Source organism: Oryza brachyantha, chromosome 7 (genome assembly GCF_000231095.2).
Source record: "Oryza brachyantha chromosome 7, ObraRS2, whole genome shotgun sequence".
Lineage (NCBI taxonomy): Eukaryota > Viridiplantae > Streptophyta > Magnoliopsida > Poales > Poaceae > Oryza > Oryza brachyantha.
The window spans coordinates 2263642-2275418 of NC_023169.2; the positions used below are offsets into that span (position 1 = coordinate 2263642).

Below are 11777 nucleotides of genomic sequence, written 5' to 3' on the forward strand. Positions count from 1 at the left end.
CTCCATATCTATTTGGAGGATTGAAGAGAAAACATCTAAATATAGAGTTTCTCTCCTAATATGGATGACATCTAAAAATAGATGATGGGATAGATGTTCTGTTGGAGCTCAATTTTTACTCTTAAATCCTCTATTTCTAGGATTTAGATGATGGGATAGATGTTCTGTTGGAGCTCAACTTTTACTCTTCATCCTCTATTTCTAGGATGGAGGATGGGATGGATGAGCTGTTGGGGATGCTCTTAGTAGCACCTAAGGTCCTAGGTTCGACTACTGGTTCAAGCGAATAGGCTTTGTGCTTTCAGGGGTAGGCGCCGTCCTTGCTGATCAGGCTTCGGAGATGCCTTTAGGGATATGGTTTGTGTCCGTACCTTCTTAGGGGAGAGTATGCGTGTGTTATGAGCGTCTGCGTTGTATTGTGTTCCCCAAAAGTCAACCGTATCAAGTAAAATAAAGTGGAGGGAGTGGGACTTTTTCCGAAAAGGCAATAATTTCATAAAGAGCATTTCAACTTCTCACATAAATTAACAAAAATATTTCATGGATTACAAAATACAAATGCACTACATGGATATTAACGAAGGCAGTAGTAAAGAAGATAAGACCCAACAAAACGATGGTATTTGTCGTTAAAAGTTCACAACGTATAACTTATAAGAATTTGTTCGTCCGTCCTAAAATATAAGTATTTATATGATTTAAATTTTATAATACAATATAAGCATTTCGATGGATTCACATGATTTCAATCAGATGCTTAGAAATATAATCTAATCGATTTAAAATTTGAAAACTAGCACTAAAGCGAGAAAAATAGAATCTTATATTATTTACTTAGTCGATGCTAAAGGTCATAGAAATAATTATATTCTAGAACAGATGTAGCGGTAAACTAAATCCTAAACAAGTAGTATAAGTGGGGGGAGATGAGAGATCAATGTTTTTCTAAGTTCTTCGTAGTATTTACTTGACAATGGTTAGGGAATGTTTGGCACTGCTCTACTCTAGTTTTTGCTGCTATGCTGCACTAGCTTCACCTAGAAGCAGCTATGCTGAGAAGTTTGTGGAGCTGGTGGTTTTGTTTGGCATGCAACGTAGCTCTGGCTCTAGAAATATAAGATTTATCTAACAAATGTCAAGTAAGTCCTTGATTAGTAATTGGCAAAGAAGCGGCGGTGGTGAATAGGAAGTCAATACTAGGGATGTCAATCTGACATGACGGGTATAGGTAGTAACTACCCATATCCGTACTCGTTGGGCGAATATATACGCGCGGGTATACCCGTTACTACATCACGGGTACAGAATTTGCCTGTACCCATTACCGCGGGCGCCGTATTCCCGTGGGCATACCCGTTTACCCGCCTTTACACGGGCAAAAAAACCCGCGAGTATAACCATCCAAAACATATACAATGCAACCACAATGACAGCCTTAATATATTTCATACAGTTCAACAATCCAACTTGAATCAAAAAAAGCATAGTTCAATACACATGATAGCGTTGTTCTTCACGTTGGGCACTGATAGCCTGGAAATAGTCATAGAAAAAAATTCAGATAAAGAAAGTAGAACCAAACAAGTATGCAAAAAGATCAGCTAGCATATACACCAGCCTTGGCCGGCGTCGGCGTGCGGGGAGGGGAGTTGGGCGGCCAGATCTGATTCGGCTGGGAGCATATATATATATATATATATACACGTGTATATATATATATATATATATATACACACACACGTATATAGGCCTACCTGTCAGTCTTGTAAACGGACGAAGCGGGTATGGATAGTGCCTACCTATACCTATACTCGTTTACCCGTTGGGTATTACTTTTGATCCAATAAAATACCCAACCGACCCTATTGGGGCTTTTACCCGCGGATAAATGGATACAATTACCATCCCTAGTCAATACATATATGAGCTATAACTGTAGCAACGCATGATTTGCATAATTCTGCATGCATGGGTGTCATGATGAAAATTTTAACATGACAGTATGCGATTCACTGGACCAATAGGCAACTGGCCAGCTTGGGCAGCAGCATCCACAACATCTCGCTAACAAATAAGGGGCTGACTCGGGTGTATTTTACTGCTACTAGAATTTAATCTATACCGTTAATCTATTTTTTAGAATGACCATGATTAAATTATACTACCAACAATATTAGATACAGTAGAAATTTAAAGAGGTAACATCATCATTTTTATTGTGATCTTTATTGCAAAAAATAAAGTTACAAAATACTGCTAATCAGATAATTAATAAAGTACAAAATAACCAGTAAAATACACCGGAGAGTTGCCTAACAAACATGTTAATGTAGATCATCCATTCATCTCTCTACGCACGACCGAGAAAACGAAATGTATATGATCTATGTGAGGGCAACGAGGGCTACCAGGTCGCGCTGTTTGTGCGCTCGAAGTCGAGCACCTTGACGGCGACGATCTCATTGAGGGGCCTGCAGAGCGAGCGGTAGACGAGGGCGCCGACGCCCTGCCCGATCTCCTCGTACAGCTCGTAGTCCTCCGCGCGGATCGTGTACTTGCGCCTCTCCGCTTGATTAGTACTACTACGTTATTGGTGTCCGCACCACGTGGCCCCGCCCGCCGCCGCTCCTCCGCCATCCGCCGCCGCACCAGGATGCCCCGCTGCCGCGGTATCGTCGTCATGGTCCATGGCTAGCGAAGAGGAGGCGTCAGCGTGCGGATAGATAGAGGGGACGCGCGGCATGGGAGGAGGAAGACTCGTACCGCTCCAAAAAAAAAAAAACGTTAATCGTTTTCTGTGTAATGCCAAAGGTGAGTAATTATGTCACGGCTCTACGGGAACATACATAATTTGATTCATGTAGTATCCTTTAGGAGCTTTAAAAAAATATGGAGATGACCTTAGCTCCACTTTTTTTTTTGGAGCTGGCTCTATTTTTTTTAGCAGAGTTCCTTTGAGCAGAGTTCCTGAAGTTTGACCTGTTTGACTAGTTATTTGACAGTGAAGTAGTTCCAAATAGGTCTTTAGACAACCGGGTTTTAGTCGTCTTTGTTAGGTAAGTGGTTCGTAGTATTTACTAGTTTGACAATGGTTAGACAAGATAAACATAGTACTCCTTCATCCCATAATACGGAAAGATCAAGGATAGGGAGAAAAGTCTGAAATGACCCCATTACATGAGAGACTACATCACGTGGAAGATTTATTAGAGACTTTGAGGTTAAGGTAGAAAGAAATTTGAATTAGAGTTGATTAATGGAAAAACACATCAAGATTCTTCATATTTGTCGACAAACTGTAGGTTTCTAGAGGCGTAGAGCTACCAGGGCCGTATTCTTTCTCTTCCTTAAAAAACAGACTATCTTATTTTTCATTCGCACGTTTCTCGAATTAATAAATAATATATTTTTTATAAAAATTTTTATAGAAAATAAACATAAAAATTATATTAATTTATCTTATTTTTTATAATTAATTAATCATATACTAATTTATTATAACGTTTTCCGCACCTAACTAACTCCGAATGTGGCCCTACTGTGGGCCGTTAGCCCACCTGCATATTGGGAACATATAGAAATTCAAGCCCACGGGCCAAGCCACATTGTGCGGATCCAAACCAACCCGATATCGGCGCAAACCCGCTACGACGCCTACAAATACAGGAAGGAGCTCCAAACCCTCGTCGTCCACCGCCGCCGCCATGGCCGCCTCTCGCGAGCTAGGGTTTAACGCTTCATTCCTCCATGGCATCAAACCCTAGCCGTCCCGCCCCTCGCTGGGTCTCGATTCGAGATCTACCCATCGCCGAGTCTTGATTTGCGACGCGTTTGCTTGTGTTCTCTTCGGATTATTTGGATCTGTTCCGATTTGCGTTTTTCTTTCTTTTGGGGATTGGATTTGGGTTGGTTGGCTAAGCCTAACATTGCAATCGTTTGCTGCTAATCTCGAGTGCGGCGAGGGATCTATCCTTGGGCGAGATTGAAACAGAGGGGAGGACGCTTTCCTAGTTCTCTCTGCTTGCTTTTTAGCTCCGGCTGTCCTTTGTAAATCCCCAGGATTTGCCGGTGACAAAGCAGGTAAATTTCCCCCCATTTGCTGTACAAGTTCTTGATGATTCTCGCTTTCCGTCGATCGAAGTGGGAGTTTTGATTCACCAGTTGGCAATGGTTGGGGATGATGAAGAAAAGACGGATTCCCATTGATTTCTAGTCGAAATGTGATCTTCAATCAGCTACTTTTGACTCAAGATCATGCCGCTGGATGCAAAACTTTTTCTTCCTTTTCTTTTCTTTTTTTAAAAATATTTTTAGTACTTGAGGATGACGAAGAAAATCAGATGGATACCCATTGATTTCTAATCGAAATGTGATCTTTAATCAGCTACTTCTGACTCAAGATCATGCCATTTGGTATAAAGATTGTTTTTTTGTTATTGAAATAGATTATGTTTGATTTGTTTGTCATTTTCTGAGGGCCAGTGATGTGAGGAAATATTTGCTACTCTTGATGGGGCAAGAGTCCTATCTGATGATCACTAACCACCAAGATCTCTGAGGCCTTTCTGCTTTCTGTCTTGAGCCCCCCTCGCCAATGAAACGGATTCACTTTTATGAAGCGAGGAGAAAGAAGGGATCAATCGAGATTCACTTTTATTCACTTTTATGAAGCGAGGAGAAAGAAGGGATCAATCGAGGGGAAGTATCTTGTAAATCATTGATTTAATTTAGAGTAATAAACTAATAAAACCTTAATCAAAACTTTCTGTCTTGAGTTATATTTTCTGCGTGTGTCCGAACTGTAAATATGCGTTGGAAGACATAACAGATGCACCATTAGTTGATCGACAAACTGAAATTTGATAAACTGAAATGAAAACTGAAATTTGATAAACTGAAATGAAAAAAATAACGGACAAATGTCTGGCACACCAAGATGGGACTGTGATTAACGTTACTGTAGGAGTGATTAACAGAATACTATACTGGTTCTTAATTATTTAAAAACAAAGGCTAGACAAACCCTAAACTCAGTTTAAATAACAGAATACTATACTGGTTCTTAATTATTTAAAAACAAAGGCTAGACAAACCCTAAACTCAGTTTAAATTCAAGGTTGAAATCCAAAATTTTAGCTTATAAGCTGCGGGCCAGTGATGCGAGAACTATTTGCTACTCTTGATGGGGCAAATGTCCCATCTGATGATCACTAACCACTAACCACCAAGATCTTTGAGGACTTTAGTAGTCAGGTCAGGCTCTCTTTTTTTTAAGCTGGAATTTTCTTCCACGGTAAACTGCTTAAACAAACATTAACTAAGCCCTGATTCTTTCAGCTTGGGTCCGGTTATTTGCTTGAGATTATTATAATTTAGATTATTAGGAGTAAGCTAAAAGAAACAGATAATTTAATGAAGTAGTTTATTATAATCTCGAACCTAACTTATTATAATCTGATAAGCTTATTTAGGTGAGTTTTTTTTTAACTTATTGGATAAAAAATTACTTACCATCTCACCTCACTTTTTATTTAGACTTGCAAACCTAATAATCTAGACTTTAATAATCTAGAAAAGAAATAACTCACAGCTTATTGTACTATAGATTATTCTAGTTTATAATAATCTGATTTAATAATCTAGATTATAATAATTTTAAGCTAAAAAAATAGGGCCTAAACCTTTGACATGCTAATTTGGATTGTGCTAAAAACACAGGAGTAAACACATAGGAAAAAGTTTACTCCATTATCTGAAATATCAGGTTGATCTACTTACCCTAATATATAAAGCTGTATATTTTACCCTTGAAGTACGGATGGTGGTGGTTTTGATACGTAGAGCATGGAGGGGACAGTGATACTATGGTGGTCAGTTCAGTATTTACGAAGTGAATTTGCTGTAGTAGTTGTTTGGAACATAGGAATTAAATGCTGTAGCATTAACTTAACACCGTAATTGATTTAACCCCTTATTCTCTCATCTCGTGGATCTGGGCTCCCATCATTTTGCTTTTTAAGTAATAAGCGAAAATACGTTTTTGCAAATGAAAAATAATTTGCAGTTAAAACTTTTATATACGTGTGACTCAAAAGCGAAATGTATAAAACAAACCATGATAAAAAATCATAAGATCAAGTTCAAAATCAAATTAAAAAATTCAAATTATAAGCAGTGACAACCACGAAACGAAGAGCCTGGAGTCGCTGGATGCTATTTTTCCTCATTTGCCGTTGTGAATCTGCGGGCAATAGCTTGTGCAGGAAAAGAAAACAGTTTCTCTAGATGCGCACCTTTATCTTCTACTCCATCCCTTTCTTTTTCGTCTTCTGCTCCATCCCTTTTGTTTCGTTGTATATGATGTTTGACTTTTTTACTTATAATATTTGATCATTTGTCTTATTTAAAAAATTATAAAAATATTATTTATTTTGCTTGTGATGTACTTTATTATCAAAAGATTTATTATCAAAAGAACTTTAAGTATGACTTATTATTTTTTTATATTTATACTTAAAAAAAAGTCAAACATCTTATATTATAATACAGAGGTAGTATCTTTTGTTTATCCTCAGAGCAAGTTCAATAGTATAGCTAACTATTTATGATACGTATATTGTGTCTTAAAGTCCGTGCTATAGCTGGTATAAATATGTAGTTATCTCCTTAAAATAGGTTTATAACTAGATTATAGTCATCTATCGTATTTGTACCTGCTCTTACAATTCAAAATTTAAATTTTTAATCTTAAATTTAGAGTTAATTTTAAAGTTCATTGGAGTTTATGTTTTAGTTTTGAATTTCAGATAAAATTTTTATTCGTTTGGTTGCACTTTTCTTTTAAAACCCCAAAAGGTGACCCCGTTAGCACCATCGCTTCGCTATTGCTTACATTTATAAGCAAAAGTTAAAATTTTAATTTAATTTTGATGTTGATTTTGTTGTATTTTTATTATAGTTATAGTTATTTTTCAGTATTTACTTTTAAATCGCTAAGAATACATGTGTAGAAGTTTTATTTATAAATTGTTTTTTATTTGCGATGTACCATTTGTTTTTTCTAAAAAAAGTCAAACCATCCCACCATGCTTTTTCTTCATTTCCCGTCCGAATTGTAAAAGAAAGACACTTTTCCTGTGTTTTTTCCTGGTCCGATTCCTACGAACCAAATGCTAATACAGTGAGAATTCCTGCAGCAATTGAAACCTCTTGATTTTCCTGTTAAAATCTTACGATCCAAACAGGGCCTCAGTTACAAAGCCAGCATTTTCTGGGCATGGAAGAATGGAAGTGCTTTTTAACAAGCATAAGCGAAAGTGTTTATTACTATATATATGTTTTTAGTCATCTAAAAACGAAGACTAAAAAATATACTATGATAAAAAAATGCTTCAAAATCAACACTAAATTTAAGTTTTAAAATCCAAATTTTATCTTATATTGCTTACATTGTACAGTTGTCATCGCTTTCTGGCATCAGATTGTGCTTGGACACCAGTGTACATTTCATGGAAGAACTATGCAGATTCACAGATCCACCCGGCGCTTCATTAGAGGATTGAATAAAGCATATGAAGTTTTTTGTTGTGCAATACCAGAACATGTATTTACAATAAAATTTCGTTTTGTGGGTCACTTAATTTTGTTTTCTATGGACAGTGTATCTCATGGTAATGTCTTGGTCAGGGATGAAAGCAAACACTATTAGGGACCATTTCAAACACAGTATTGCGAAGACGCGGGAAAAGGTAAAGCATAAGAATGTAATTCCATGTCAACTAGATTCCTATAGGAATTGAAAACCTAAAAAGCTCAAAACCATCGTTTTATTCATATATATAAGAAATACATGAATTTAGAGTCATGCGAAGAACAAAATATGAGGTAGCCCAATCAATAGGAATTTCAAAACAAAGAGTGGGATGCAATCTTTTTTCAAAGGCTCCAAACTTCCTGTTTTTCCTACGATTTAAATGGGGCCCTATTGGTTCAGAGTACAGCTAGAGTTCCAGTAGTACAATCTTCTGTTACAAAAAGTTAAGAATGGGTCATTGTCAATTCCCCTCTTATGTCTCTTTATGTGAAAATTTTGCGACAGTGTTATACTGTTGTTTCTTCAGTTAAGAATATGTGAAATATCTGATACATTCTTCCCATCTTTGTCAATTGTTCAAAGTTAGCTAGATACCAATAGGTCAATCCATCCATCTGGCCGAGTGTCAGCTGCCTATTGGCCAGCTATTATAATAATCGATTCTTCATCTAGCCCCTGAAGAATACTTCAAATACACTGAACTGCCATCAATATGCTTTTTGCATGAGCTCGACACAATAAGAGAATATTTTCTTTTTATCAGACTGATGGAAAACAATTTCACATGACATGTGTGACAGTACCTTGCAAAGAAAATAACAGGTGAGATAGCAGCAGCCTGACAAAATCAATGCTTATCTTGTATTTTAACTTCATAATCATAATTAGCAATAGATAATTGCCTAGTGCATCTTTCAGCACACAAGTGATAACATAAAAACAGGTGACCTGTCAATACCATTTGGGACCTCCTGAACAAGCTACATCATATACAATCCTATCTTATCATCTTGGACAAACTGCCCATGGGCCTCAACTTTCAGAAGAAGCGAAATATGAAACCACGGCATCTTTTCCAGGATAGCACAAGCCGCCATCCTTCCTTCCAATACCGCTGTCAGGTATACAAATCCTGAATGGACTTCCAGGAAAAGGCAGCGGGAGCAAGGGTTTCATCATCTCTAATTAAATCTTTTAGATTTGCGATGAACCACTTGCTAAGATCAAGCCATCAACAGGGTCATATCACACTTGCTCATGAAAGTCGAGAGAAAAGAATGAAAATAAGCATGCTGTAATAATAACCAATAGGATAGAATATAGTTAAGAATAGAATAGATATATTTACAATATTATTCCTTAATTGCCAGATAATGAAACCATGGTAGGGAGAAGGATGGACACAATTGGGACTTCCTAGCATACTAACCCAGACCTGAAGGAACCTACTGGTTGAAGTAAACTTGAAGACTCGGTTGCCACCATGAATAGAGAGATTAAATGGCCCTTCCATAACCTTCAATCAGATCTTGTTGATCTTCTCGGCTATCACAACAGGATTCTGCTTGGCGATCTGATCTCGGCCTGCCTTCTTGTAGTCAAAGGTGCAGTTGTGGGCTTCGGTGTAGCGGTGTGTTGAGCAGAAGGTTCCTCCACATCGGCATTGGAAACCAGTCAGGCCAACCTTTTTGCGGCATGACAGGCATCGGTTGCTGGGTGGCTTTGGAGGCTCCTGTGCCTCTTGCTTATCCTCTACAGCTGCGGCAGGCACTTCATCCGGCTTTGCTGGTTCCAATGGTGTCTTCGACGACGAAGCTGCTGTAAACACTTTCTTGTCCACTACAGGAACCATTGTTGTGACCTTAATGAAGTCCCGGTAGCACTTCGAACACATATTGTTCGTCATGCTGCTGCCGAAGAAGCCACAGTTGTTTACACACAATATTGGGGCCTCCGGTGTGTGGACGGTCTCCTCAGACTCATTTTTCCAGCTTTCTTGTGCCATTGCTACTGACCGCTGTACAGGTACAGAAGTTAGATAACTTAATGTCAAGACAACAAGGCACATAAATTCAAGTACAAGAAATTCAGAGCAATGAAACACTTTTAAAACAGGAAATAAGTAAAATACCATATGCAATGAAACAGGCTGCACATGGTTGAAGGATTGGTATCATGAAAAGGATTACTACCATTTTCACTTTCATTTTTAGTCTTTCAGCTCACAAATTAATTTGAATAATGAGGCAGCATTGCACAGTAGGACAACCTATGTATCATTGAATACAGCCCAGGTTAACACAATTCAAATGAACACTGTTCCAGCCAACCAAGAAATTTCAAGAGACGGTCAAACCGGGGAATCAACAAGATTTCCTAATTTCATACAGCTAAGGACTGTGGGCGGGCAGAGGGCAATTTTAGTCGGTAAAACAATGCGTAAATGCTGGTAGCTGATATCAAACATTCGAAACAGTAGAACAATATGTAAGTACTCTATGATTCTCCTCATAGAATGCTTCCTATTATAGCAGTGTCCTCTTCAACCTGAACAATATGCTTAAAGCGCTAGAATGGGAAATACATTGAAACCAAAGGTCTTTCTGCTTTTGATTCCCGGGGAGCATAATCAGCAGCGACGAAATACCTGAAATTCCACAACTTCACGCTAGAATCGTCAGCCACTGCCCTATGATCCTATATGATGTGATTTATTCAGCAGGACCAATGTTCGTTCTTCTACCTCGTGCTTGGTATACGTGCAGATGGCCACCAGATTTTCTCGCAGCATGGTTCACCACAGGATAACTTATGCACCCCCGGCGCAAGGCAGGCGACTGCAAGTCACTGAAGCAACCTACGTCCTCAATCCATCCGGGTGTGCAGACAATCCACGAAATCTCTCTAGCTTCCCGCAAATCCCTCAAATCCAAAAGGCTGACCTTTACCGGCTAATCCAGCAATCCAATTCGGACCATCCACGAGAATATTAACCCCTTATTTGCCATGCACGGAAAGAAAGGTTGCTCCTTAATCAAGAGCAAAAATTTTCCATAAGCGAGAAAATTCTACCCCTCCCCCTGTGCTGATTGGTTCAAAAAGCAAAATCATCGTCCCTCCCGACATGGTTACATCTGGAATCAAATCGCAGCAAATCCCAAGCCAAAATTGAAGTAAAACCGGAGAACTCCAAAGGTCAACCTCCGAACACGCCATCAAATCGCCAAGGAGTACATAGCCCCCGCCCCCTATCGAAAACAACCGCCGCAGATCCAGGCCGCATCAGGTTGATCCGCGCACGCACAACGACTCTCCATCATCCCAGCCCCCCCCCCCCCCCCCCCCCCCCCCAAACTCCACAAAAAATAAATAAATAAAACAAAATCAGACGAACCACCCGACAAGCGCGCGGCGGCCCAGATCGGCCGGGGAGGAGATCGGATCTGGAGAAGAGGAGGAAGAACAACGCGGACGCGCCACCAACCTGTAGGCGAGGCGAGGCGAGGCGGCGACGAGACTTTTCTCCTCCCCGGAGCTCTCTCTCTCTTCGCGTTTTGGGGGGGACGACGAGGCGGAGGAGGGGGAGGACGACGACGCTGTTGGTTTATTTCGTGGCGCTTAAATAAAGGCACACGCCGCCACGCCTTCCAAATATCCACGTGGCATTCCTTAATTCCACCGTAATCTCGCGGGGCTCGGGCTAATCACTCGATTAGTCAGTTAATCCTCGGGTTTACCATTTCGGGGACCGTGCGGGAACCGCCCGCGTGCCACTGCGGGTGGGGCCAGGGAGGGCGGGCGTGGGCCCCGCCTGTCAGTGCCCGCAGCGGGAACGCGGTTGCGAGCCGTTGGCCCCGGGCTGGTCCGAATTTCGGCGTGGAATGGGTCCACGCTGGACCCGTCGTGAGTGGTGGGGCCCACCTGTCGGTGACGGGATTTTGGAATTTCTGGGAACCGCTGGGTCCACATGGAACTGTACCAAGGAACTTTACACGGTGGTGTTAATTGGGATACGCGGCATTTTGGATCTTGTTTTGGCAGGGATACAAGTGCTCCGATCTACTCCTTAAACTATTTAAAGTCTCCAAATATAATACCTAGTACACCCCATTGGTCTATTTGGCAAGTACTGCACATATTACTCAATTAGCATATCATTAGGTACTTGTAACATATTTCTTGG

The 11777-nt window shown here is 39.9% G+C and overlaps 1 protein-coding gene and 4 non-coding genes across 5 annotated transcripts; 4 read left to right on the forward strand and 1 right to left on the reverse strand.

Moving 5' to 3' along the window:
• Nucleotides 1-4171: 4171 nt before the first annotated feature.
• On the forward strand, nucleotides 4172-4250 carry LOC121055065. The gene has a single exon (XR_005812284.1). It is a non-coding gene; the product is annotated as a small nucleolar RNA R12 (small nucleolar RNA).
• Nucleotides 4251-4317: 67 nt separating this feature from the next.
• On the forward strand, nucleotides 4318-4399 carry LOC121055064. Its single transcript, XR_005812283.1, has one exon. It is a non-coding gene; the product is annotated as a small nucleolar RNA R12 (small nucleolar RNA).
• A 77-nt stretch (nucleotides 4400-4476) lies between these two features.
• LOC121055060 lies at nucleotides 4477-4562 on the forward strand. The gene has a single exon (XR_005812279.1). It is a non-coding gene; the product is annotated as a small nucleolar RNA SNORD24 (small nucleolar RNA).
• Nucleotides 4563-5149: 587 nt separating this feature from the next.
• On the forward strand, nucleotides 5150-5241 carry LOC121055061. Its single transcript, XR_005812280.1, has one exon. It is a non-coding gene; the product is annotated as a small nucleolar RNA SNORD24 (small nucleolar RNA).
• A 3643-nt stretch (nucleotides 5242-8884) lies between these two features.
• On the reverse strand, nucleotides 8885-11118 carry LOC102718189 (zinc finger A20 and AN1 domain-containing stress-associated protein 9). Its single transcript, XM_006657422.3, has 2 exons — nucleotides 11079-11118; nucleotides 8885-9611 (listed from the first exon to the last, which is right to left on the reverse strand). The coding sequence occupies exon 2, from the start codon at nucleotides 9597-9599 to the stop codon at nucleotides 9117-9119; it is 483 nt and encodes a 160-aa protein (XP_006657485.1). The 5' UTR covers nucleotides 9600-9611; nucleotides 11079-11118; the 3' UTR covers nucleotides 8885-9116.
• Between the last annotated feature and the right edge of the window lie 659 nt (nucleotides 11119-11777).

Excerpts from the sequence above, each read along its gene's own strand:
- LOC102718189 (XM_006657422.3), bottom strand. The coding sequence starts at position 9,599 with ATGGCACAAGAAAGCTGGAAAAATGAGTCTGAGGAGACCGTCCACACA.